This window comes from Branchiostoma floridae, chromosome 7 (assembly GCF_000003815.2).
Source record: "Branchiostoma floridae strain S238N-H82 chromosome 7, Bfl_VNyyK, whole genome shotgun sequence".
NCBI lineage: Eukaryota > Metazoa > Chordata > Leptocardii > Amphioxiformes > Branchiostomatidae > Branchiostoma > Branchiostoma floridae.
Window position 1 is genome coordinate 10626035 of NC_049985.1, and position 27694 is coordinate 10653728.

General features: G+C 42.8%; 2 protein-coding genes across 5 annotated transcripts in view; both read left to right on the plus strand.

The window, feature by feature from the left end:
• The window catches only part of LOC118418955 (2-oxo-4-hydroxy-4-carboxy-5-ureidoimidazoline decarboxylase-like), a 16929-nt gene extending 12130 nt beyond the window's left edge, over positions 1-4799 (plus strand). The window contains exons 2-3 of the mRNA XM_035825102.1: positions 3203-3356; positions 4243-4799. Coding sequence (XP_035680995.1) covers positions 3203-3356; positions 4243-4432 — 344 coding nt within the window. The 3' untranslated portion in view covers positions 4433-4799. The remainder of the gene's footprint in view (positions 1-3202; positions 3357-4242) is intronic.
• A 7037-nt stretch (positions 4800-11836) lies between these two features.
• On the plus strand, positions 11837-27316 carry LOC118418954 (homeobox protein CHOX-CAD-like). 4 transcript variants are annotated; one of them, XM_035825099.1, is made up of 5 exons: positions 11837-12126; positions 13852-13991; positions 14899-15353; positions 25092-25163; positions 25636-27316. In XM_035825099.1, exons 3-5 carry the CDS (start codon positions 14912-14914, stop codon positions 26064-26066), a joined length of 945 nt encoding a protein of 314 aa, XP_035680992.1. In that variant the 5' UTR covers positions 11837-12126; positions 13852-13991; positions 14899-14911; the 3' UTR covers positions 26067-27316. The 4 variants fall into 4 exon arrangements, with proteins under 4 accessions (XP_035680992.1, XP_035680993.1, XP_035680990.1 ...); XM_035825100.1 differs by lacking the exon at positions 11837-12126 and adding an exon at positions 13608-13625; XM_035825097.1 differs by lacking the exons at positions 11837-12126; positions 13852-13991 and adding an exon at positions 14011-14305.
• The last annotated feature ends 378 nt before the right edge of the window (positions 27317-27694 follow it).

Below are 27694 nucleotides of genomic sequence, written 5' to 3' on the forward strand. Positions count from 1 at the left end.
ATCACACCTTGTATGAGTATGAAATGTTGTTAGTTAAGCATAGGGTAATCCTGGTGAGGTTTGAAATCGGGAATCGCAATCGCAGGACGACCTCTTGCAGTTTTGATAAGATATCAGTCCAAAGTGAAAAACCTTGATACCTCTTGCTATTATCATAAATGCCTTGAGAAAAATGAAAAAGTGTAGAAGAGTGCGTAGATAGAGGTAAGTGTATGAAGTTGGTAATGATACGCTTGACAAAATTAGGGTTGAAAACTTTGAAGAACTTTTTTTTAACTGACTTGTAACGTTAGGTCAAACAATAACTACACCAAGTACATATCATATGAACGAACAATAAGAAGACATCTTAAAACTGAAAATATTCCCAGTATGATCAGTATAAATAAGCTATGAATTAAAAGGGAAGTCACGGACACTTTTCTCTCGAGATTTCGAAAAAAAAAACGCGGCCGCAGCCAGGGCGCAGCTAACCTTTTGTCGACCGAAACCTTTGAGAAATGGGCCAATCCGCGGCACGCGCGCTGCTTACATGTGGTGCGTTCTGGAATCAAAATGACCGCTCCTAAATGACATGGCCTCGCGCGGATTGGGGGCATTTGCTTTTCGCACTTGAAATGTATAATGAATCGTATACCGCCGGAAAGTAGAATTTTTGCTTTTTCATGTACACTAAATTTCCTGTTGGTTTGAAATCTACACGAGGGTGAAAACAAGAGGGGAATCTACACGAAAATCACCTATTTTCGAGTCGCTATATTTAAGGGATTGCGATGAAACAGCAGTTTAAAAAACTATCGGAGTAAAGAATGAAGCTAAAATATTGTAAATGATGTGAAACTAAGTAGATACGGGGTTATATACTCCAGGAGGAAGCTTTTCTGTAACGCGTGTTGACGCCCGGAGTCATGGAACGGACTACTTTCTCTCGCGGAAGGAAAATAAAACTGCCTCGAACTCTCGACGTGGCTGGGCGGCTGTAGAGAAGCTTTACAAAAGTTTATTCACCCATGTGCTGTTAATACGTTTGAGAAACATTTGTAATGAACAACTTTGGTTGTGTGTGTAGACATACATGTTAAACGTATCAATCATCTATATTCTAAGTAATTTGTAGAACGGTAGTAAAAGTTCCTTCCCCTCGCGTTGCACCTGTCTGCGGTTCAACCACTTTGTTGAATTTCCTGAGCGGTTCAACCACTTTGTTGAATTTCCTGAGTACTTCGGCTGTTGACCTCTGACATTTGGGCAAACAACATGATTATTTGACATCGTTGTAAATCAATCCGCTCAGCGTATTGTAAACTCCTTACGGTCTGATATCGCGTGCTGGGGGACGCTCACGGTGGGAACATTCTTACAACACAACAGGACTCCAAGGTTCTGAATCTTTTAGCTTTAGATATATAACAAATGTTTCTTCTGACTCTACAACATTTGAATTGAAGTCGCGAATTATCTGCGCGAATTGACTATTTTATGTAGAAAACAATATTGATACTGTCGTCGACTCTGATTGTTAGAAATAAAGACTTCGTGAGAAGACCCCCTAGAGTAACAATTCATTGATTCAGACCTATATGGAATACCTTCAACGTGTTGCCAAATTATAAACTAGAAGAAGAAACAGTCACTAAATTGTGCTCGGGTATGTTTGTTCCATGGCACTGTCTTCTAACGGTACGTTGGACATATAAAAATACATATTAACGAAAACTAAATAGGTGAATTGTGCTTGTTAATAAAATAAAGTATTCAGGACAGGGGATACATTTCTCCAAGTCTCACGCTCAGTGATGACGTATTTGTCTGTTGTAACAGATCCAAGTCTATTTGGTCCTGCCCCTAAGCACACAGCCAGCCTTCTCATTTAGAAGTATCGTTTTCGAGCAAACATGAAGTTTTCACATAAAATCGCTCCCCACGGTTTACCCTTGGCAAACAGCCGGCGGTGCCTCTGATGTTCGCTCCAGAGGGAACAAAAGCTATCGGCGTATTGCGCATGTAAGTGGGGGGAGAAATGATAGGAAAGTTTGCCGTGTCAACTCCGGGTACAAGCAGACAACGCGCGGGGAGGTTTGTTGTGCCGACGGCGCGGCGTGCCTGCGTCATCACGGCCCGGCCACAGACTCACCAATGCGTTTTTAAAGATCCGCCTTACTGCATTATGACAAGCCATTACTCCTGCCGCAGCCGACATCAAAGGCGCGCCAATACCTGAGTTACCTGGACAGACGTTCTATTTTGTACTCCATTGTTTTCTCTGTGTGCGAATCGTTCCCAACAGGTGATTGGAGAATAACGTATATGTTGATCGATTGATGGAAACTTCCGAAAAAAATGTGTAGTATTGCGGGAGTGGATGAAATCACGCTGAACAAGGAGGTTATATAACCTCTTTGATCAATTGTGTAACTTTGTCTTGTCGGACCAAATGTTTTGCAAAATGATGGAAAAGTCGAACAGTAAAAAATTGTTGCTATTTTTCAAATATGTATGTTTGACGGATATCAGTTTATGACTATGTCATCTACTATAGAAAGGTGACAGACGTGCAGTCCAATAATATTGAACGAATTGTCAACACGTGTGCGTATTGCTAATGTTGATATAACGGTACCGATATCCTAGAAACAGTGCATAACAAATTATTGAAACAATAGCAGTGACAGGTAGATAGAAACAAACATACATACATACATACATACATACAGCATGTTCTACATATTAATCTAAGGTCAAGGTCAACATAGACCAAGTCGGTTTCTGCTCTTACGTTGTACCAAAGTGCACAACTCGAAAAACAAACTACAAGATGAAAACCATACAGCTGCTTGACGATTGGATGTACTAGTATAGACAGTAGACTGTTAACTACTTTATTATAACAATAGGTCAAGGTTATCATTAATATTTACATTCTGTTGGTTTGACTACAAACGTTATCAGGGTTATATACAGAGGTTAGGCTCCGGCTATTTCTTAAACGATTTTAGGCGTTTTTCATCGGGCTTTTTAATTTGTACTGTTTTCTTGATGTCTCGCGGCCTAAATAAAAATAGAAAGCCCCATAAAACGTCTAAAAGGGTAATAATAAAACAGCCGGAGCCTAACCTCTGCTAGGAGAGTACCAAAGACGATAGAATACATGATATAACATAGAACAGGACATTAGTACTACAGTTTCCCCTCACTTCTGTAGGTAAAGAAGGCGTTCTCCGCTGCCACCCTGACCTAGCGGGACGACTGGCGCAGGCCGGACAGCTCACGGCGGAGTCTACTCAGGAGCAGCGGTCTGCCGGGCTGGACCAGCTCACTCAGGACGAGCTCAGCACACTCACGGACTTAAACCAGCAGTACTGTATTCAGTTATTTCATAATAGAACACAGTAGATGGGTCATCATTCACATTTCCGAACCGGCCCCCGACCGGGCAGTTTGCAAGAACAATACGTGTAATAAAATACAACAAAATACTAGTACATGAAACCAAGGAGCTCCTTGATGAAACTTAAAATTACTGAGTACACTCACAGACTTAAACTAGCAGTACTGTATTCATTTATTCTATCATAGAACACAGTAGATGGGTCAACATTCACATTTCCAAACCGGCCCCCGACCGGGCAGTTTGCGAGAACAATACGTGCAATAAAAGACAACAAAATACATGAAACTTAAGATTACTCAGTACACTCACGGACTTAAAAAAACAGCAGTTCTGTATTCATTTATTTCATATATTAGTACCGCAAATGGGTCTCCGCTTCAACATGAACTAAAGGTAGGATCGTATTTCTAAACCGGGGCCCGGCCGGGCAGCTTGCGGGAACAAAAGGTACGATATAAAACATACCAAAACACATAAAACTTATAAATGAAATTAGCCCTGAGCATAATTTGTATATTTCTTGATATACACTTCTATGTTTTTCTTTCCCGCAAACAGCCCGGCCGGGCCCCGGTTTGGAAATGTGACCCTAGCATACTGCAGGGGCAATACAAAATACATAGGCGAGAAAATAAATACAGTTACATAAGTTACACAAACAATAAAGTTATAATACATGCAAAACCACATCCGTCAAGTCAAAAGCCAATTCCAAAATCATTCAACGCAAGCTCTTATTTGATCTTGGAGATCAGTGTTCAGGTATGAATACAGGTATTCAAGTTCCTGCTGTCTGCTATGAAAGTTCTAGTCTCTTGTTTTGAAGTCTTCCTTCTGTTTCCTTGGTTAAGGTACAAGGTCAAGTTCGGCTTCCCGTTCGTCATCTGTGCCCGGCTGAACAAGAAGGCCGCCATCTTGAACGGATTGACGGAGCGGTTGAAGCACTCTGCGGAGGAGGAGACGCTCGCTGGGGTGGAGGAGGTGAAGAAGATCTGTCAGCTGAGGATAGTGGATATCGTGACGTCAGAGGCCAAGTTATAGTTCTCTACAAGACAATAAAATTTACTAGATACAACACTGATGTAAACCACCTTCACAAGGTCGACGACCTTGTGCGATCGCCCTGCCATCGAAGGATTTACTGAAAAGGACTTTTTGTTCACTTTTCATGTTGACTCTTAAATTTAAGCCACACTTTTACATTTTAGATAAAATGCCAATTCTGAAGTCAAGGGTTTTAACCAGGGAGCTTGTTGATGGTTTGGATCAAATCCAGTTTGGATCGCAACGCGGTCGTCGCCCCAGTGGATAGTGGATGTTAGTTGTATTTTGATTGGTTCTGATCGTGCTATTGTAAATTATTATGTACAGATCAAGGTTGTGTACAGATTCACGAAAATTTTGAAAATATGTTGTCATTTGTAATGTTTCATCAGTTGAGTCATCGGAGAATGTGAGTACACAACAATCACAATTATGATGTCAGGAAAAGTTATAGATATGAATTACGTTTTACATATCCATAAATATATAAAGAGATGGACAATCAGATGGATCGTTTGGAGAGATACTCAGCGGATCAAAGTACAAAAATTAAACAATCAATGCTAATCATAGATATTTTTTTTAAAAATCCACATTGATAAAAGAATCTGAAAATGTCTGACATGAAGCATTGCCATTCGAAAGTAAGAAAAAAAATTTGCTTCAATCAATTTTGGCTAATCCGAATTTCCAGACACATGAAATACAGCACTTAATAATGTACCATAAATCATTATAGAACAAACGCCTCATGCCGCATGATATATGAGCCTTGGTTTTGCAGGCAGATCGCGGGTCCAGACAAGGTACCAGATTGTCCCCAGTGTACACACTACCGCCAAACACATTATCAAGGGTTATCGGCTTCCTCCTGCAACATATATGACCAGAAACAAAACAAAAACAAACAAATAGGAGATCTAGATTTGATTTAATTGTCGCTCTAGGCATAGTTTGGATTCTTCTCATAAAGTGTGAAACATACAAATATTATTTTGTTTAATAAATCTACTTAAGATAAACTTTAACTAGGGGCCCAAAATCTAATCGTTTCCAGGTCTCATCAAGACCTACTCACATACCGAATATCAATACAATCCATCCAGGCGTTCTCGAGTTATGCTGGTCTTCTACATACATACAAACATACACAGGCTACCCAAAATATAACCTTCTTGGCAAAGGTAATGAAGGTGTATGTATTGTTTACATGTCATATTTAGATAAAATATGAAATGTATACAAACTTTTGAAGGAGGCAACATCAAAAATACTTTTTATCAGAATTTTCTCTTCGTCTTTTGTAATCATGCGATGTGCATGTAGTGGTTTACGTGCTTACGCATTTACCTGTCCGCTTTATCAGTCTAACAATAGAGAAGTTATTACCCTTGTTAAGCTTCAGACTGCCCGTTTGATTTTATAGGTGCTGAAGAGGGAAGTTGTTAATTTTCATAAGTACGACACGTTCACAGGACGGAAAGGTTTGGACTCTGTCGTAAAATAACCCCACAAAGACGTGCACCGCTCCACATACGTGCACAGAATATCCCTCCGCCCCGAGAAGACGAGTAAAGACCCTCCCTGTTAGGTTTATGACGTGTTTTTGGAGAGATATGTCGATTTTGATGCCTGTTAATTATGTGATGTGTGAGTCTATAATCCCCCAGTAACACTCATGATTCAATTCATACTGTAATGGCAGATGGGGGCCATTCTCCGCATCAATATCAGTTTAGCTCCGCGTTAGCTCGTAAAACTAGCAGCGGAATGGGGGCAATAACTCAGCAAACGTGGACGGCATACTCTCACACAAATCTTACCCAAACTGCCGAGATAACGAGCGACACTTCGCCACTGGCACTCCTGTGATAGCCTCTACCACACTCTATTGGTTTCTGGAAAAAAGCAAACTATGAACTTGTATGGTAGAAATTTGTGAAGTATGGTGAATGATGCCTAGTCTCTACCAGGCTCCCGCCTGGCCGAATAACGGGACTTTGGCCTAGTTAGGATATCGAATAAAAGTCTAGTTGGAGTTGATTGGCCTAGGAGTGTTGGCTTAGGTCGCAAACTGTACTACAATTTCTGTCTTATTTGGCCAATTTTTACTATTTCTCCAGCGACCTGTGGAGCCTGGTAGAGGTTAAATGTTGGCAACGGCGCAGTTACATCGGCCGTCGTGCGATTTTGATGTCGTAGAAGCTTCAAGAAGGTGTGGACAAAACTGGCCACCGTCATCGACAAGAATCGAAGGATCTTCGAAAATTCACCTAAGGATCTAAGAGAGCCTTTTCAGTAGCAAACGGCTGAACCTTGTACAACTTATGTACGGCTCTCCCAACAATGTCCTCGCACGACACATGCGACTAGGCCCCAAGAGCTAGGTCACTTATTTCTCTGTCCGGCAAAATCATTAATCTCCAAGCAGATCCACGGTGGCGTAATATAGTATCAAACCCACCGTAGGTGCCCGTTTGACTCCATTTGGCCGGCTATACTCCTTGGCCAGCTTTGATACTATATCATGGCACCGTAGGATCTGCTTGGAGATTACAAAATCACACTCTTTCGCAAAATGATACTATTGCTTTTTGGTACAAACGTAGTCTGGTCGAGGCTACATCTGTAAGGCACTTGACATATCAAAGTTGGATGGAGATATAATCCCAGCTACAAGCACTGGCCACTGCGCGGAGAAATCCAATTTCCCAGCTCGCGGCCCTCCTTATCTCCAGATTGCCCCGCAGGCTTAAAGGTTATCACCTGCCGCGATAGGGAGGAGACGATTTGGGAGGGAACTACTCACCTAAAGCTTAGCGCTAAGCTAAAGTCCAGTCTCAAACCGTTTGAACACATTCATTCCTTATCAGCCAAACATGTGACCGTTAGTTCAGTTGAAGCCATCTTTTATTTCTAGCTCTGGAAGAAGTTGTTATCTTTTTATTGCCCTGTTGGCCAGCCATGCATTTTCTGAAGTTTTTTAAACCCAGCCATGCCGTACACCAAGCTTGCGTACACAAAGCATCTGCTGAAAAAATCGACATGTTGATATAGTGCTGATAGCCAATGAAAGTGTTAAGACACCGTCAACATTTCAAGAGCCGAGTGTTTTGAAATTCGGTCAAAACTGTAAAGGTGAAAGTTCATATCTTCATGACGATCCTATAAACCAAGGTGGTTTCAACCGGACTGAAACATCCTTGCCGTCACATGTACATATGAAGTCCCAGCGAAAGAAGGAATTTTGTGCGCCCTGTTGGATTTTCATTCAGTGGAAACAAGCTTAGACTACGCTCAGACCAAGGACATTCTCGCTCAGACTGAAGTTCCGTGTTATTGGTCGTGTAATTATATGATTCGTTGATGTATAACAGATCCAATTTTACTGTAACACTTTATACACTTTGTAGACTACTAGTATATGATAGATACGATATTGTAGTAACAACACACACCTTCCACCTTCTTCTATGTAGCACAGTTCTTGTTATGTCTATAAATGCATTTCAGTTTCTCTTTCTCTGGATACTTTATAAATCAAAATACTGCAAACGTCTATAGCTACTGGATACTCATGGCTGTACAACTCGATACGACCAAGGACATCTCGGAAAACTTCCCTGGAAAAGACGACTAGTTAAATCTACCGTTACTACGAGATACAACGTAGCAAAGCAGTATGCTAGCCGGGTCGCTCATTGTTTGAGTGATACATGCAATAGCAACGCGGGTACAACTTTTCAGGTCCTTGTCATCTGGTGCTTGTATTTTAGACTTTAAAAAGACATCAGCTTAGCCTGCTTACTAGTTTGTGTAACGCAAACCCCGCTGTCCAGGGCTGTAACTGGCCTCTCCCGGTGGATGTTGGGCGAGCTGCTATAAGCGAGATTTAATCAGGTTACCAGACCCCGGCCCGATCTCAAAAATATGTATCGTGTTGATAGCTAGAACAGCATTTTGTTTTTCTTTCACTTCAGTCTTCGTCAGTTCGTGACAAAACTCGCATATGTTACAAAGCCAACGAAAGGTAAAGAAACGCATACGCCAGAAGAAATACCGATATTATTTAATATTTATGCATTGCATGTTCTTCATTATAAATGATAGTATAACATAATTATCATCAAAGATTTGTTGGTACTGTACCATGCCCTGAGTTTGTGCAACTATCTTTCACTTCAGTAATGCATCAAGAGACTATTACGTTAACATATAGAAGATGAAGTAATGTACACCCAAAAAAGCATTGACGAAGATATCATAAAGTTATGTTGTACATGTATTTTCTTCATTGCAACAACCAGAGATTTGTAGGTTCCTTTACTCAGTCAGTGTCTAACATGACATCTCGTTTTCATTAGATTGATTACATTGTTTATTAAACTGTTATCTACAAAGGAGAATCAATTAATCCTAATAAATCTAAACAGATCGTCCGGTACACTTATCCTTCGGGTTTCAATACCAAACGCCGCTCAGTGTTGATCATTCCATGTACAAGAGCAACAAGGGATCATTCTTCGAGTCTCTAAAAATAAACAGCTGTGCCACAAAACATTTTACGGATTGTGACTGTCATTCTGTCGCCACTGCTAAGCACCGCTCGTAGCACGGGGCGAAGTCGCCTCCTTTTGTCCTCCCCATTCCAAACGTTAGAGCAGCTACAACAACAAGATAATTGGGCACGAGCGGAACGCCAATAAAGTCTTTGGTGGTCCTCAGTTTAGAGTCTTCCCCTCTCCCTGACAACCGGACGGCTGGTCCAAAACTTTCTCCGGGCGGCCCCCAGGGACGGGTCGGCGCGACGCTGTGCTGTATAAACGAGCCCGTGCGTATGTCGTCCATTTTGTGCGGCGGTGACTGTGTGCCGTGACTGGCGCCACACTCCCCGCTAATGGTCCGACAGGACACCCGGTCTGCCCCCGGACACCGCGGAAACAGGACCAAGTAATGGTTTTATTGAACGATGCTGTATTCAGAATCGTTGATTGGATTCGCTCGTTCCTGTTGTTTTGTTGTTGTTGTGAGTCGGTGCACAGAGCGAGCGTCCGAACAACAACAATACGTCAAACTAAGGACATTATAACACAACATTTGAGCGGGTCTCCAAGCAGCGAAATGAAAAAAAGGAACACATTTTGCTCAGCCATAATCGGCCACAAAGTATAGGATATGACACATTCTCACCTACATGTAACTTGAGGCAGCGATCTAGCCTGTTTTCCAGCTTTAATATAATATTTGTACCTATTCGTTACCTCTAGATCTACAGGACCCCTGTGCGTATGCCTTTTTACTCTTTTTTATATCATAATTAGACCCAAATATGCCAGGAATCCAGTTTGCAAAGTGTATAGGTATAAGTGCTCTAACAGAAAATGCTGGTAGTAGTACGAGTACATGTATTTCCTGGTAGTGAAAATATGAGGACACAAAATGATTACACCGACGCTGAACAAGGAGCATTTCCAAGAAACCCGCTACATAATACAGCGATAAAGTCTTCTCAAATAGTGTAGCACAGTACTATCGAATTACCATGTAATATTGCTGTAAAATAGGGAAATTGTAATGAAAAGTAAAAAGAAAACTCGCCACAAAAAAAGAGATCTTGAATAAATAATTCAATTAAATACCAAGTTGATTTTTCTTCTGAAAACTATAAACGTACAGAAGAATTGAAAATTCGACTTAGGGACTTCAAAATATAAACATAGCACACCTGGTGGAAAGTCTAGCTTCTCGCAATGCTGTCCATTTCACGCGATGTCAGCGAGAGAAGACGGTCTGCGCGGTTTATGGACTGTTCTGACAGACAGTTTATTTTAGTGCTTTTGTCGTGTATGTGAGAATTTCGTTTTACACCTTAATTATACCTGTTGTTACAGGATGAAGCAAAAAGCTGTGTGTATGGCTTCCGCTGGGGAACCTGGACGGTCTGTACAATATCTTGTATCACTGATTCTATCTTTCAACTCTTCCGTTTCAAAATGAATGACATTTAAATATTCTTATACTAAGTAACTCTTCCTTGGTACCTTTGGGGTTCATTTCAGTAACTTAGGAATAGAATAAAGAAAGACTTTTCATGTACACTTTTGACACACCGGGCTACGTACAGGTCACAACGAAACAGGTTATAATTTGATGATAAATACAAGGTATACGAAATAAAATCAACTGTATTGAAATGAAAGAAATTTAGATATTCTTATAACTCTTCCTTACTACTTAAAAAGGTTTCGTTTCATTAACTATTGAATAAGATGAATAAAGACTTTGTACATTTTTGACACATTGGGCTACTACGTACAGGCCATAAGAAAACAGGCTTAAAGTTGATAATAAATACAACGTACACGAGCTAAAATTACATGTACATAGGTTCAACTTCTCGTCGCTTTCTAGCTATAGTAGAAACAGTACAATTTACTAGAAACAGTAAGAGAATAATTTTGGTGGTTCATGTTTGATTTCTTTGGGTAATTGTTGTTTGATCATGATAAGAAAACCTTCACCTACTTTCCCGACAAGTTTGAGTCAGGATTCAGGTGATGTTGGAAAAACAAGAAATGTCAAATCATCTTAAGTTGTGTTGTGACTGCCCTGTGTAAGATATAGGCTTTTGTTGATATTTGCGCCGATACAACATTCCCACATACCTGAGAGATGTAGCGGAGATAACAGCCCCTTCAACCTGCACCAACACACACAGGTGGGACTCACACAGCTTTTCCCACTTCTTAAAGAAGTAGCCACGAAAAAGTGTGCAAACGTATTCTAGTAACTCTAGATATATTTCCCTTTCCCATAGAAATAAGATAACTAGAATTTAGCGTAGCGAACAGAAGTATATGTAGCACGGTTGGATTGAAAACATTCTGACAAAAAATCACTTATACTTTCATGATTTACTTTGAACGTCACCAAGCAAAATACGAACAGGTGGGTATGGAACACTTTATCCTACTCCCTCCTTTCCTAAAAGTCTGAAATACTTTCACTTCAGTAGCATAATTTTCCTTCTATTGCGGATCAAGAAAATATGAAGCCTTTTGTGTAACTTACAGGAATAGTGTATTTATTTTATAACTGATGGCGAACGAAAACTAACGCTAAATGTCAGCCTTGACATGTGTATACAAGAGACCGCGTCTCTCGCAAATTGCAAAACAGCAGACATCCTTCTCCAAACGCAGAAGAAAAAGGAAAACGGCGGACCCAAAACAAGCGGAAATTTGTCCACGCTAACCTGGAGGTACGCTGTGTTTACCGTTGGTAAAAGTAAACTTGTACCTGTCTTAAATCATGCCGTTTTTATGGGAGTTTATTAGCCGTCACCATGGAGACGGAGGGCAGGCGGGTTTGCAGTACCCTTCCCCGCCACCTATAACAACCTGCCCGGTTATTTGTCTCTATAAAAACCGTCGTGCGAGCAGACAAGGGGCCTGTCTCTCCCTCCCCGCACGCACCGACAAAAGACAGCTACACCTGACGGTCACAGGTATTTTCTCAGGTGAGAAGATCGGGTAGGAGCTCCGAGACGCTCTCTCTGACACACCTTGTGTTCAACGGTCATTCCTACAAGGTTTAACACCCTAATATCGGCGTATTTCTGCAAACAAAAGATAAAACAAAGGAGGGAATACCACATACCTCTGACACCATTGATAGCAAGAGTTTATAAGGTGAGTAGCAGTCTATTATTTGGGGGATCGTAAAATTTCATTGCTTCGCAAACGGTTGGTTAAAATTTGTCCGTTTTCATTGTGCTTTGTGACTTGAGCGAGTACCTCACAATTTCGGTATTACAGGCTTTATTTCTGGTCCATTTGGCACGCTGTAGTCTGTGATCAGACTGAGAGCCGTGACCGCACGGTGTCCCTACTGTACACGGGACATTCCGCAATGGTCAGGCTGTACACACCGCGCAGTTGTAACTATATTCTACTGAACTAACAGATAAATTTCACCCGGGTTACCGATTTATGATATATCCTATCAGAAATGGGAGTTTGGACCTGTTTTAATGCCAGGTCAATAAACTCTTAGTGATACAATTACAAAGCGCACTGATCGGTCGTTTTATGTCTATTGTTTCGTCCTGACATAAAAATCTACACACTCTAGAGGTAAAACCGCGCTAAATGAAACATAAAGGATACTGAAGTATATTCCGTGATATTCATTATGGTAATCGGGTCTAACATTATGGGAACAATTTTACAAGGATAATTTATACAGCCTTCCTCGAGATTTCGGTGGGGGAAATTAACGAAATTTCGGTCAAACATTGCTTGTTCTCTTCTAACTATGTTTTGTAATACTCGAGTAAAACAAGAGGTATGGACTAGGGTGTGGACTTAGGTTTGTAAGATTTTGAACTGCGCGGAAAAATGACTTTTTCCCGACCATTTTTTGTTGATGAGCTAGAGTGGCACACATATCCGATATCGACCCACGCCTACATGAGTGGGTCATATCGCATGGACAGTTGAACAATATCCCGGCACTAGTGTCAGTTTCAGAGACAACAAAGAGACAAGGAAAATCGCCTTTTCGGCAAGTCCAAAAACACAGAGAAAACATACAGCCCATTCTCATGCCAATAGCCGCGCCATTGTCTTGCAATTGCGGACAAATTTGTCGGCGTCCTTTGTCGACATTTTCATGGAAATAAACGCCTCTCGTCGCCGAAATTCGGGCGTTGACGGCTTTAAGTTGTCTTTTCTGTTCCTTGATGTCACCTATATTGTAGTCTAATAAAGGATTTGCTGGAAAATGTATAAACACGTTTATTAATCATTGTGACAGTTGTAATCTATCCGATTCCGTGGTTTTCCCATAGCGGTAAAACAGCAGAGTTTTCTGTAAGACCCGAAGACCTTTGTACAGAAGCCGTACATATGAAAAGTCCCTTTCATTGTGAAATTCAACTATGTGGGGTGCGAAAATTTATTTTGAAGAAGGGGGTCGCCGGGGGGCTGGCGGGCTGGCTTCAAAGTGACGCGCCACAATGCCAAACTTTTCTCACGTCAGTGCTAATCGTAGCTGGCCTCGACAACCCCAAAACCCCATTGTTTTCTCCAGCAAAACTTGCAGGAATTTTCAGACATACCTTCAGACAAAGTATTGACATTCATGTCCCGTCCCCTGACAAATGTAGGGTCGCGAAGTGCTCCGCCAGGTAGAGGTCACCGCACCTTTCTCTACTTAATTTGATGTTAATAAGGAAAATACATAATTCCCGCGGCGTGACTTCAGTGTATCCACCAAGCCGCCGGCACATATCGATAAGGGCCAGCCACACAATGCAGTTAGGTGACCGGCCCGGCCTATCGCATAAGCCGAATCGTTTCAGGTCGTAAAGGTAGACTTAATAAACTTATGCCTTGCCTTGGTAAACATTGCAGACGGTTGGAGAGGATTCGTAGCCGCACCGCGAGGCGGGAAGGACCGGACTTAAACGTTGCGACAGGAGGCAGGACCCGCCCGCAGGTCTGACGAGTTGCCGCCGCCCGACCGTGGACCAGGGAGCGCGCCCTGCACTGAGGTACGTCCCGATGGTTTTACGGCGTGCCACGCGCCTTTTTTCCCTTCCATGGAGGAGGGCTGTAAAATAATGCTGTAAAAACCTCTCCAAACCTGGCTGTAAAAGGCCCGGTTGTTGGCTACCAAATCTGCTGTAGTCTTGCTGCGACGTTCAATGAGTTGTCCAGGGTAACGTAAACATGCAGGGTCTCTCAGTACAGGCGGAGAATGGTTCCCTATGTGCAGGTCTTTCCCGCGCACGAACAAAAGTCCTGCATGTTCTACACTTAAAAGGTCATTTTGTAAACACTGGAAAGCCCGGCATTTTTCTGGGAGGTATGTAGAACTGAAACCCGCTATATGCGGTGTGTAGAAGTGTTTTTGTCCAAGAGAGGGCCCCCAAAAGGCGGTATTTTTACGATTTTCCTTGCTCGGGACAGCTGTTGTTTTGTCGTTGTTGTGCACTTCGCCTCCCACGAGAACAAAGTTTTCTTGTTTACTGTCGAGTCACAAACAAAATAATGTCATTAAGTCGTCATATTTCGGTATTTCCCCCTTGTAGATTTTGAGGTAGGTGCGAGATCCGGTTGTACAAAGAGCTAAGTTCCACCGGGAAAGTCTCCCCGAGAAAACTATAAAACACTCATTATCGGAGACATGGGTACATTTTTCAATTTTGGTTCCATCTTGTGACGTCACGTCACGGTGTTGAATTTCAAATACCACGGGTAAACAGCCGTCAATCATGTCAAAGGGAAGTCATATTGTGTCTTCCGATTGTGCTACTGGTTTGTCACGGCGAGCTCGTTAGAGACGAGACTGACAGCCGCGCCTCCGACGCCGGGTGTCCGCCGTGCCTGTGCCGTCAGCCCGCCCGCACCAGGCCGTCAGTTGGTAACGATGTATTTGTGTCATGTTGTGTCGGACAGGTCTCCCTCCGCCATGTACCGTCACCCCTCCCAGGGCAGCTACAACTTGAACCCGTACAACTACGCCACGGCGCACCCTGCCTACCCCGCGGAGTACGGACAGTACCAGGTCCCGCCTGCCGTCAACGCCAGCGAGAACCTACAGCAGACGGCCGCCGCCGCCGCGTGGCAGTCCGCCGCAGCCTTCGGCTCGCACGGGGCCGGACAGAGGCCAGAGGAATGGGACGGTCGCGGGTACAACTGCACGGCGGGGACAGGGCTGACCGCCGGCCCGACCGGGTCCTGTACAGCCTTCCCCGGGATGGACTACCCCGTCCCCGTCGGTGCCATCCAGGCCAACAGCCCTGCCGTGTCGGGAGTGACGACCAACTCTACCAACAGTCAGAGACCACAGCACAGCAGAAATCCGTACGACTGGATGAGGAAAAGCAACTACTCCACAAGTCCTCCCCCAGGTAAGACCACTCCGCCTCTAACACACACTTACTGATGATACACGTATTGAAGCTTTTATGATATCATTTCGAGCTATTTGGCAGAAATGGCGGGCAATTTTGGGACCCCTTGTCGTCAGTTTAGGGCACCTAGACATGCGGGCATGGCGTACTCCTTCAATAGCACTGTAGGGAAACCATGCCATCGCAATTACATTGACAACAATATAAAACACTCACTTATATACATTTTGATATAACAACAATCTGAATATACTTCACAAACAGACACATCAAGCCTGAAATGAAAATAACACATGGAAGCCATTCTCCGTTTGGCAAAGCACAATAGAAGCTATAAAATGTTCCTGTTGTCTATTTTTCGCTCAAGTTGTTAAAATTCCAGTGATTATGATTGAGTAACGCCTACCTTCTACTCGTCTTCCATTATTTTCTGGAGTGGGTCACTTTCCGGAAATGGAAAAGCGTTATCAAATATTTATAAACATTTTTATTTTCAAATGAACATAAACACTTAATTTCAAGCGGTATCATACGGAGTTTTGATATTGAGAAGAAAGTCTCTTCACATTGAAAGAAAAACGTTGTTGTTTCTTTTTATTTTGAATTGCGCATACTCAAAATCTTTCAGAGACAAGAAGTGTATGTTTGAAGTAGTATCAGCATGTTGACGGCTATGGTATAGTTATAACATAAGGCGGTGTGTGTGCCCATGTGAGCCCGGCTACAGCTATCTTGTCCCGCTCCTTGTGGCGTCTCGCCTGTGCGTATTTTGTCAGGAGGAGGCGTGCCACCAGGGCAATTGCACCTCTTCTATCAACCGAACCTAATTCGTCGCCTTTTGTCTTCCGCCATGTTGGTACACGTCCCGTCCCCTTGTATCTCCGCACGACATACATGTCAATGGGTTGTTGGAAACTGAGACCCATTCATGTTCTTTTCGTGCGCGTCCAAGCGAGGGAGGGGCGACTTTTCTGTGGCTCATGCCGACAAGTCCCTCAGGCCCGGGAGTTGTCTACACTGAAGGGGACCCCGAACGCAAAATTCACAGTCAACTATGAACCATTTTTTGTCTGGGATCGCTGACAGTTTGTTAATGGGAATTCCGCAGTGCCAGGCTTCCACCTTGCTCTAGCTGTGTCAGAGTTGTTTTCCATGCTGTTTTTTCTCCCACTATGTGCGTATGTCTCTATAAAAACCACTTTGCCTGCACTAGCCAAGAAATTCCTTTCGTCACTTGCAAATTTGGCCGAATTCGGTAGTATTGCACCCAATTACAAGAAAAACATACATTTTGCATTAGAAAGACAAAGCATCGACCCCCGGTGGCTCCTTTAATCCTTCCGACGGCGGGAAGCCGTAGATAGCTCGGCGGTGACAGTGACTATCACCGAGAGGTGTAGCCAATTTATTTGTACTGCGAAAACAGCCTAATATTTGTAGAGTTGTTATTGGTGTTTGCGGTGGTCGTGTCTACCTGTGTCGTTACACCGCCGCCACAATGCGTCCTATCAGCGCAGCGCTAGCCCTGATTATTTGGCCACGGTGCGTCAAAGGACCTTTCCTTGTTTGTAAACCAAGATCTACTGTGGAACGCAAATCGAAGAAGTAAACATCGTGGTAAACAATCTCCCAGGCAGCATCAAAACATGCCGACCAAGGCTCTGGGAGCGGACGGGAAAGAAACCCTCAAAAAAGAAATTTATTGCTATCCCTGGGAAAAAGAGAAACGAGCAGCCAAATTTCACCCGATTGGCTTCCGGACAAAGAAGTCTTGATGGGCGGGAAGGCGTCGCTGTGGCGCCGAGGATTTATGTCACAGACTGCGGGGCATTTCTCAGGCCTCGACCACAACAAACCTGAACACCGCTTTCTCCGTAATAAAAAGTTGTGAAGACGGACACGCTCGTGAAACGAGGTTCCCGGTTTTCTTCCCTCGGTGTTCTCCGAAAGCACGGAGGTTCCAGGAAATATACAGGAGGAGGGGGAGAGAGTGGGTCAGTCATACCAAACCCGCGCGGCCCTAGATAAAGTCTGTTATTTGTTCCAGAAAGGAAAGTAAATGGTCTGGACAATCGGTGTCTGATGCAGACCACACTGACGATACCTCGCGCTAACCACGACCACACAAGATGTGGAATATCTCTACAACAACTTGTCTCAATTTGTCCAACTGTCGTGCAGTTCCGTTTCTGTTCCCTTGATCCAAGATACAGACGACATGCCGCAAAGATAACCTTCAAATAGAAAGTTTGAAACAGATGTGTGATATCGTGAATCAGTAAACGTATTTTAAGATCTGTACGAACGAAGAAACTAATCACAAAACATTGCTGTTTCTAACACTGTTTCTACGCCTTCTCGTAAGAAATTTTGAGACTTCAGTACAAAATGTTTTTCAATGAGCCCCAATATGTGTAACGCCTCATATGTTTTGTTAGCCAAAGAAATATAAAAAAAGTGCAAATTCTGTGTTTTTATCTGTTTTCTTTCCAACGATTTAGTGAAATTAGAAATCAGAAAGCAACACACCAAACCCCGATCTTTCCGTTTTCCTCCCTGCCGTATCGCCATAATTCGATTTATTTCGCCTAATTTGTCCCAATTTGATGCGCTTAGTCGCAGATAGGGCCTTAACTGTGCCCTGTCAGGCCTGTATCTCACAGTCTTCACCCAAAATATCGGCAAATGAGACGATATGGAGAGGATTGGGTCTGTAAAAATGTCTGAAACCCTCCATAAAATTGTCAATCTTGTACTAAAGCTGGAGAAGGGACTGTGTTCGGCGGTTTGCTGTGTGGCATGTTGTGCGATGTCTTTTCGGTTTTCTGTACATCAAAGAGGCATAATGCAGTGTGATCTCACTATACTTGATGATTGTTAAGTATAAAAGTACTACAGTATCGCTCTTACTTTGAGCAAGAATGTCCTGTCCTTGCTTTGAGATAGAAAGATGAAAGTTTGAAACTAGTAAAAGTACAGCAACAGGACGGCCCGGGTTCCTTCAGCGGCGCTCGTAAAAATCTACCTTGAGTAAAACGTGTATGCTGAAGTTATAACTCACAACCATATGTCGCACGTTTGTTTTTTTAGGAACACACAACAATAATAATAGTAAACTTGTCGATTCCTAATTGTCAGGATTCTTACTTCGATCGTCATGTCCAATGTTTTACCAAGATACATGATATATTGAACAACAAATTTACCCATAACCCCTCTAGTCTAAATTTTCCTTATGCAGTATTCCTTTAAAGGAATTATGTTTCAAAGAAAACACTCTTTTCGTGACGTCATGCCAGGAATATAAGTTATATTAAGAATTATCAACAATTGCTGTAGAAGTTTTCACGAATGTTACAGTGATACCAATGAGTGATACTATTGGATTCTGCCACCTGTCAGTAAGTTTCTCGTAAATTTGACTTTTGAGTTGACCACCAGTACTAGTCCGCAGCCTTTCCTCCCGGAGTTATCTGTTTAGTCCTGTTACACTTTCCTGTTAGTTTTCTCCCATTTCTACCCGACAGGAGGGAAACCCGAGTCAGATAGATGACGAAACTATTGTTCTCTGTAAATCTGGAGCAGACTGGGAGCCTGTAGTGTCTGAGGCCGTGTGGACAGACTGTCAAACTTCATCCATCTTTCCACTCAAGTCTTTCGTAGAGAAATGATCTATAAGGTTACAGTTACAAAAGCAACGGGATGGTCAGACGTTTCAGACAGCACTCGATGTTTTTGTCAGTGATAATGCGACGGTGAAACTTGTGGCCTTTTCGAAATTCTATTAAGTAATCTATCAAGTTGCTTCAGACGTTCAGTATAGTAACTGTTACTCTACTGCTATCTTATGTCTAACCTTTATCGACGTTTATTAAGAAATACTTTTATCTCACCCGTAAATATGGGAACGAATTTGTCTTTTCCCAATTATTGGCACTGCCTTTCTTATTCATAAATTGAGTTGAACTGCGTAATTTGCACGTCCTTTTGAAGACCTGTGATTACACGGAGTTACAGTGAAAAAACAACAACCCAGAGACCGGACGACTAAATAAGACTTTGCTCACAAAATGTTCCAAACGTTGGAATGATATGCAGATGGGTTGAATTTATGGCAAAAAGGGGCAAATTTCATTATTCAAGTTCGAGCTAAATTTGTAAAAAAAAAAAGGTATCATTTTTGAAACCAATAGAAAGCCGGGACAGTTTACAGGTTTTCTGAGCGATACAAGATAACGGGAGCGTTTTGAAAATAACTTTTCGCCAGGTGTGCATGAATCTTTCGCCCTGACACAAAACGTGGCCTGCCGTTCCAACTAGTCCACACTCAAATACCTAGACGCTTTAGCACCCAAGTAGTTAGATTTACGTACTGTAGTTATACTAAATATCCTAGTCAAAAGCTGGCAACGCATATGATATTTACCGAAGTGTTTTAGATATAGAATAATGTCGTTGTTTCAACATAATGTTAATAATGACTCATAATTTCAAGTAGCTACATTTTGAGCTGGATAATAAGTCAAGACCTCCATTACACTGTGAGCGCTTCATGTATTTGGTGAGAATAGTTTCTAATAATCTTTATTATTTTTTGTATGCAAGCTGTGACTGGAAAGCAAAATCTACGCTAACGAAAATCAAGAAGATATGCCTCCTTGATTCACTCACTTGACCCGAAACAAAAAATATCTTCGCTTGAACGTCGATGCTTTTCCTAAATGAGTACCTGTTCGTCTAATGTACGATTCTGGCGACTCAGGTAGACGTGTAGAAGTGAAAAATTGCAACATGTTTAGGACAAATAGTATGTTAAAGCAATCAGAAATCTCCTTGGTTAAAGTATGCATATAATATGTACACATATTTATATACCAAAGTAGAATAGTGTTCTTGGCTAGGTAGGTACTGTAATCTAGATTTAGTTTTGGATATAGTGTACGTGTTTTTATCGGCACTTGTTTTTCTTCACCTGTCAAATAGATAAGCTTTTTTTTCTCTGAACAACGAAATACTTTTCGTACAATCACAAGGCTGTGGGTACAAGGAATGGTCACAACTCCTTTTGCCGTATCAACATAACAAAACGCCACACAACACTGTAGACTGGATGATACATGACGTGTGTCTACCCGGTCCATTATACGGGAGTGTCCGCACACATGTTACCCAGTTAACCATATGTTGTCTCCGTGAATCATCGCTCGTCGATCAGGGGAGGGTTTTGTCACACAGGATGTCTTTTCTGTTGCATGTTCTACTAGTTTCTATGGCAAAAGAAATGAGGACATTGTAGTAGAATGTCACTGAGCGAATATTGTTTTGCTGGGTGGTTTGGCTGAAACTAGTACAAGTCAAAGACGGGCTGTGTGAACGGGAATTAAAGATGTTTTGCTGTAACCGTTTTTGCGACATTTTATGCATACTTTGCTAGTCACTTCAGACAAGAAGCAACGGGATTTGGACAAGGAACAAAGCCTATCCCGATTGTTTTTATTGTTTACTCTACTTTGGAGACTTTAGGCAGTGTACCACGGAAAATATTACTGTTTTATCCGTTCGACTTGTATCCACAAAATTAACAACGCGAATTTGTCCAAGTTGAAAGCCAAATTAGAACTGATGTATTGCGTATCTTAGAACTTTTTAAAGTTGACTGTATGGATGATAGAAATAGATTCCTGATTTTTTTCTGCTGATGTTGCTGTGCGTGCTGTCGGTACAAGGCCGTCCAGATGCCAGCCTTCAGCCCGACCTGTGTTTTACTGTCCCCTTTATTTGCTGTCGCCAGTAACAACAAAGGAAAATTCAATTTACGTCCACCAAAAAGACATCGCAAACTAGTGAGACGAATCCCGTTACTACCCGGCATTGTTGGGTTAGAGAGCTCGGCAGCAAGCACGGGACATTACGGATTGTCATGTAAACAATGAGAACGTGAGCTGGGACGGTACACGGGGAAAATAGCGGCTCTAAAACTCCCCCCGCTGGGGGACGGTATTGTAAATGACAACATTAGCGGGGAGGGCATCTGATGAGATCATATCATCACAGGCTACAAATTGAGTCGTGTGACTGCAGACAAGATGACAGGCACCTTCTAAACGGGACGTCAGTTTCTCAAAATAGAACATTAAAGTCATAATGTCTGGATTTACCTACTTTCTGATAAAGATCAACGGAAACGTGAAAACCGTAATGAAATCCTACAAGGATTCTGATTTTATCAGCTAAAACGTCAGGACAATTTTATACTCCACCCCTGGCCTTGTGTTCCGCCAATGAAAACAAAGACCAACTATCTTCGCCCGGTTGTAAAATCGATATGATGTGACACACCGCGTCAGGAGGGATTAAAATAGAGCCAAATTTACAGCCCAATTGTCTTCCTTCCCTCTCCCTTCAAATGACAGCGAGGACACAGCGGATTATCGTAAAAAGTTCGTCTGAAAAGAGAAGGTCGGGCTAGAAAAGGCGAACCCTTTTAGCAGCTACCTGGTCTCCACCAACCTTTTTTGCTGTCGTTAAAACCATCGAAACAACTTAACAAGCAAAAATGAATGAATGGTTTGTCAGAATATTGGCGAAGGTTGTCAATTTGTTCTTTGACTTTGAGAGTTTGACTTTATTTAGATTCTTCTCCGGCAGCTTACACTGGGGTATTCATCTTTTCTGGCAAATTCTTACTATTTTTCAGCCAACCTAAAAACTACTGTGGAGACAAGTCTTCCCTCTGAAACCGTTCAAGCCAACAGTGGTCTAAACAGACGGACTTGGGTTAGATTTATAACTGCGTGAAGCCGTCTGTCATGTTAGCCGCTACAATCGCTCACTGTTTTACACCTCTGTCCAGCCCGGACACTATCGGAACAGGTGTCCACTCTGCGGCCATTTCACGCTACAATATGGCGGGTGTCCACCAACAGGCCGAGGAAAATGGCGCACATAAATTTCCATTTCTCTCAGCGGGTAGACTTCCCGCTTTTGTGTTTTAAAGGCGCAGCTCATCTTATCTGGAGGAGTAATGGTTCCTAATGTAATGACAGCAAAATAGTTTTGAGTCAAACGTAAGTCTGATATTATCAATGATAAGCGATATTCCATTCATAGAAAAATTAGAATGTAGAGCGCAAAGATTTTGAATTACTGTTTTCGCCTCTCGCCGAAGCAATCAAATATTCTGCGTGAGTAAAACGCCGGTGCATGGTAGTCAATTATTTCTAATTTGTTGACATGAAGGGGTTTTCATTTCGGAAAAAAAAACAAGAAGAAGAACAAGCGATAGCCTAATTGTGGAGAGTAGTTCGCACCGCTTTTTTGCTGTCTGTATAGCGGACTGCTTAATTAAAACCTGAAGAAAGGAAGGCTGAAATCCTATGTGGGCTTTTCGGTTTTCAGCGAAATGTACACGGAAAAGCACTTTGGTTCATTATCGGTCTTCAAGGCTGTACACAAATAGGAACTTAGAGAAATGAAGTTGTCAACTTAGAAACATCCGCCGCCCGGGGCTGATTTACCCAGGGCGACCTCCGGGCGATTCTTATTGCCGATTGTCGCCTACTTCTGTGACCTGCCCGCTCGTACCGGCTGGAGTCCCGCCAGAGGCTTCGGGGATATATAGAGTAGAGTAGAGCAGTTCTTCTGGCGCAGGTAGGAACGTCCAGTTCCAATTTAGGCAGCTCAGGTCACTGTCATTTCTGGTACCTGAAGGTCATGCAGAGCTCTGAAGTTGTAATTCACGCTGTGTTGTCGCACGTGGTTATACAAGAAGGAATATCTCGTTTTAAACTTCGCATGTTGTTCTGAGTAGCCCATACATGGAGTGCTAGAGTCCTGGTTTGTAAACTCGATAATAGTAAACATTGATTTCTAATACAATGTACCGCCATTCGGTTGATGAGTTATCATGACTCCGATATCTTATTAATTCCAATCATACAATTTTTTCAATGCTTTGACCAAGTATTCAAATGGAAGATAATGAAGAAAATAGAGAGCATTTCTAAGGACCGTTAAGGAGTGCAAAGCATTTGTTTGGCCATTTGGAGAGGAGTTTTCTTTTCAGCCACCGTATTAGTTTTTACAAGGAGGTTAGAATTCTTTTTTTAACCTTCTTGGTTTTTGCAAAGATATCACGAATGCCAAGAACATTACTGAGTGAGCGACTTGGCAATTATTGTCAAGAATCGGCCGACTTTTGACCTGAAACACCACACAACTCGATAACACAAATTGTACCTTGTCAGTTTTTGCCGAGGTCGTAAATATCTTATTTGAGATTGGTTTATGGCTCAAGTGTAAACAGTCCGGTCTGGTCGGGGACAATCTATAATTCCAACGTGCACTTGCTCCCCCTACCTACTCTTCTAGAAATGACAGGGACGGGGGAGGGGGGTCCCTGGGGTATACATAGTACACAGGTGCACTACGTGTATAAGAATTTGTACTTGTGTGTTGTATAGAACTATTTGATAGCTATTTCCATTAACGTGGCAGTGGAAGGACTGGGAATTTCATGTATGTAGCAACTGTAGTCATTTGCAGTTTCCCTGTAAGACAGCGACGGAAAAAATGCAATCAAGAAAAGGGCTAATAACTACAGTACAGTCTCTGATATGACTTTGTTTTGCGTGTGGATACTAAAAGAGTCGTTTACAAAGACGTAAACACACCCTGTTAGACTGTATTACCGGTAGGAAGCAGTGCAAGACGTGGCTATTTTTACCACCGGAAGAAGAGACCTTCCCGGTTGATTTATAGTGTACTGATGTACAACAAACCTGTAATTATTGAGACTGTTTACTTCAGTTGCACAGTGTGGGTGGTATAGACCTGGTGTTAGCATGAAAACATACCATTGTCAAGTTATCTGAGTAGATAAAGTCGCTAAACCCGATAATATTTGAAAAAAAAATTGTGGTTTTGTCCGGTGAAAGGGTGCTTGTCACGTTTGTTTCATTTTTGGCCTGAGGGAGGGGGGCATCCTTCTTCATCCATCCTAATTACGTCATCATGCTGTCTCTGGCCGGAAATGAGGCCTCTATGGTGAAGAGAAAGGAAAGAACCACACCCAAATGAAAACATGGTTCACCTGAGTTCACATGTACACACCTGTTAAGTATGGGTTCATCTGAACACACCTGTGAGATCCTGTGATGCAGGGATTCACCTGTAGTTATGCACACCTGTCAATTCCCCTACCCGTAACGTTATACGCGTTCTTCTTGTCAATCACGGATTCTTCCCAAACCTAATGACAGAGAGTGCAATGGTCGTCAGAGGTTAGTTGCGGTATCAGTGTGCATGAATTGTAAAAGTCGTCATTGACCGAAAAGGAAAGAGCAAGTGGATGAAACCAAACTGGCTCTTCTCTATTGTTCATGTGATCTGGACTTCATAAGACATTGTAACCGAGGAATAAATCCACGCTTCATCCATTTCTATGGAGAAAACGTACACTGATATTGCACTTGACTATATGGAGTGTGAAAAATTAACTTCACATGCATTGGTATGCGGAGGCGACAATGTTGTGTTCTGTTTGTGGGATCACATACACGATCTGTGTACAAGTCTGTCAAGTTACCAAAGCAGTGGATGTTGCCATGAATGACTCCAGGGAAATGAATCTCTGTTTGCTGTTTTGTGCTGTGATACTGTTTTGCGACGAAAGTCCCCACGTTCGATGTGTCGCCTTGGCTTTGACCTCTGACCTGACTGTTTATCCCTCCCCAGTGCTGTCCGTGCGAGGCATGCCGCCGCAGGGCAGAAAGGATGGCGGCAGATGTGAGATTCTAGGCCCTGATGGCGAGTATTTATTCCCTAATGTTCCACTTGTCAAATATCTACATCATGTCCACACATCCCGCCATCCCTTCCCCTCACCTCCCAGCATGCTTCGCGCTCGCACACATCCGGGAACTTCTGTGGTTATTTTGAAGTTGCCATGGAGAAATTAGTCAATGGGGACAGACAGAATTTTTTTATGCATGTCTTTTAGGAATGTATCACTGCAAGTGTAAGATTGTCAGACGTTAGGTTATGATAACATCACTTAGGTAATAGCACTTCAAATCCCCACCCCGTGTCCGTGTTCAGATCTTCTATGCATGTTACTTTCCTACACTTCAACTAACAGGTGCAAAACTGTAAATTGTACTTACTTTCTTGAATATTCTACAAGTTGTACAACAATATTTGTTTGTACATGTCATGTTTTAGAAATGAAAACCTTAGCGGTGTATCAGTCATTAATATTTCCGTTTCTGCTTCTCTCCAGGTAAGACGAGGACGAAGGATAAATACCGGGTGGTTTATTCCGACCATCAGCGCCTGGAGCTGGAGAAGGAGTTCTACTCCAACAAGTACATCACCATCAAGAGGAAGGTTCAGCTGGCGAACGAACTGGGCCTGTCGGAGCGCCAGGTCAAGATCTGGTTCCAGAACAGGCGCGCCAAGCAACGCAAGATGGCCAAGCGGAAGGAGCTGCAGCATCCGGGCGGGCAGGGCGGGAGTGACGATGGGGGAGGGGTGATGGGAGAGGTGTCCACACTCACGGTAGGCCCCCCACCCCACCAGCTCACCCTAAACCCCAGCGGCGTGGCGGCCTCCACCCTCAGCAACCCCGCTCTCCCCCCGTCCTCCTCCCCCCTCATGACCAGCGCCATGACGCATGCAGTGACGTTGCCGTCGTGCGTTCCTTCCTCGTGACACTTGCAGAAGTTCCAGAGTGACAGCTGTTGATACGGACCAAAGGGAGCTGTTGTGTGGACACGAGGAGGAAGAGACTTATCATTCCCCTCTAGCTGGAAAACCGAGAGAAATACTACATGTTTGTGTCCTCCATGTGTGCATCGTCAGCGCATGAAGTTCGAGCTATCTTTTGTACGAAGAAAACAAAACAGGATAACACTTATGGGAAAATTACACATTGACAAATTTAGGTTATCTAAAGTTTTTCAAAGGCAACGCCAACGTGCACAATCATTTTACCGCTCCCTTTTGACAAATCAGTGAACAGACAAAGTTGACGATGCAATGTAAATTTTCTTTTCAACTTCTACGAATTCTGGCTTTGACGAAGCTCCTAGTTTTGGGGAAGACGCGAGCGAAGTCCTAGACACCTAGACACAAAAACATTCTTCAGTGGTAGTAGCATCTTCGTCTCGACAGCCGTGCAATGAAAAGCGTGCACAATGGCTACGTTTTGTACAACGTTACTTGTTCTCGTCCCCTTTATATTTTTGTGTGTTTGAAACCGGGCCCAGAAGTGGTGCAATGTGCGGTTTACTTTGGTCAAACCAAAGATAGTTTAGGTGAGAGTTTGTGGCCAGAAGACGAACTGCTGTCGATCTCTCTTCGTACAATCAAGCACGCTTGTAGCTAGAAGTTATGACCATCGTGACGAATCGACTGCTATGTTTACACCAGCTCCTTCGTATCTACCGTTTGTCCATTGTAAGGATATAGTTTTGCACCGAGGCCGACCCTTTCCGCGAGCTGACATCCAAAGAACCTCATATTGTATGTATTGTTGAGATAATAATTATTCGATGATGAGATGACGTCTTTTCTTGCTATGCATATTGGAGTATATATTTTCACCTTAAAGTGTAATTTCAAACTATGATTAAGGAGATTTTATCCGTTCACTTTATATTATATATTATTATGTATCTTTGTTCTTTATTCAGCATGTGGTAGTGTAGCCGTTTGACACGTATCATACCTGTAGTGTATGTAGGTTTATCGAGAACCCAGTTGTTGTTCCCGTTCTTTCGGTTGGAAATGTGACGTATACTGTACAGATATAGCCCGTAGAAACGTCTACAGTTCCCAACATGACAACGTACTGTGTACCACCCCTCCCCCCGTAGACACACGGAGTCTTTGTACACCTAGCGGCGTTCTCCTCCCCTTTCTTCTACCATTTGATGGAATAAAGATTTATCATCCCCGGACGTTGGTTCTCAATGGTTTGTTTGTCGTGGTTATCGCTATGTGCTCCCCTGCGTGGCAGGGCTCTGGTCAGTTGTGTAGAAGGGCACAGGTTCACAACCGTATCTCACTACATTTTGGCACCGGTGCGGCCTGACTGCGGGGCTAGAAAGATTATTCAACGAATTTCGGAGATAAGAAACGAATTTTCTTACATTTTGTGTATTTTCGAAGTCATACATGCAAAAATAACACAACAGTGCCGCAGTGAACGAAAACCACAGTGCCGAACCGGTGCCCCAAGTGCAGTAAGATACCACATTTTCTGGACGAAATTATTCAATATTTTTTGCCATAACACCAGAGTTTTAATATCCACGAATGAATTAATTGACGAGACG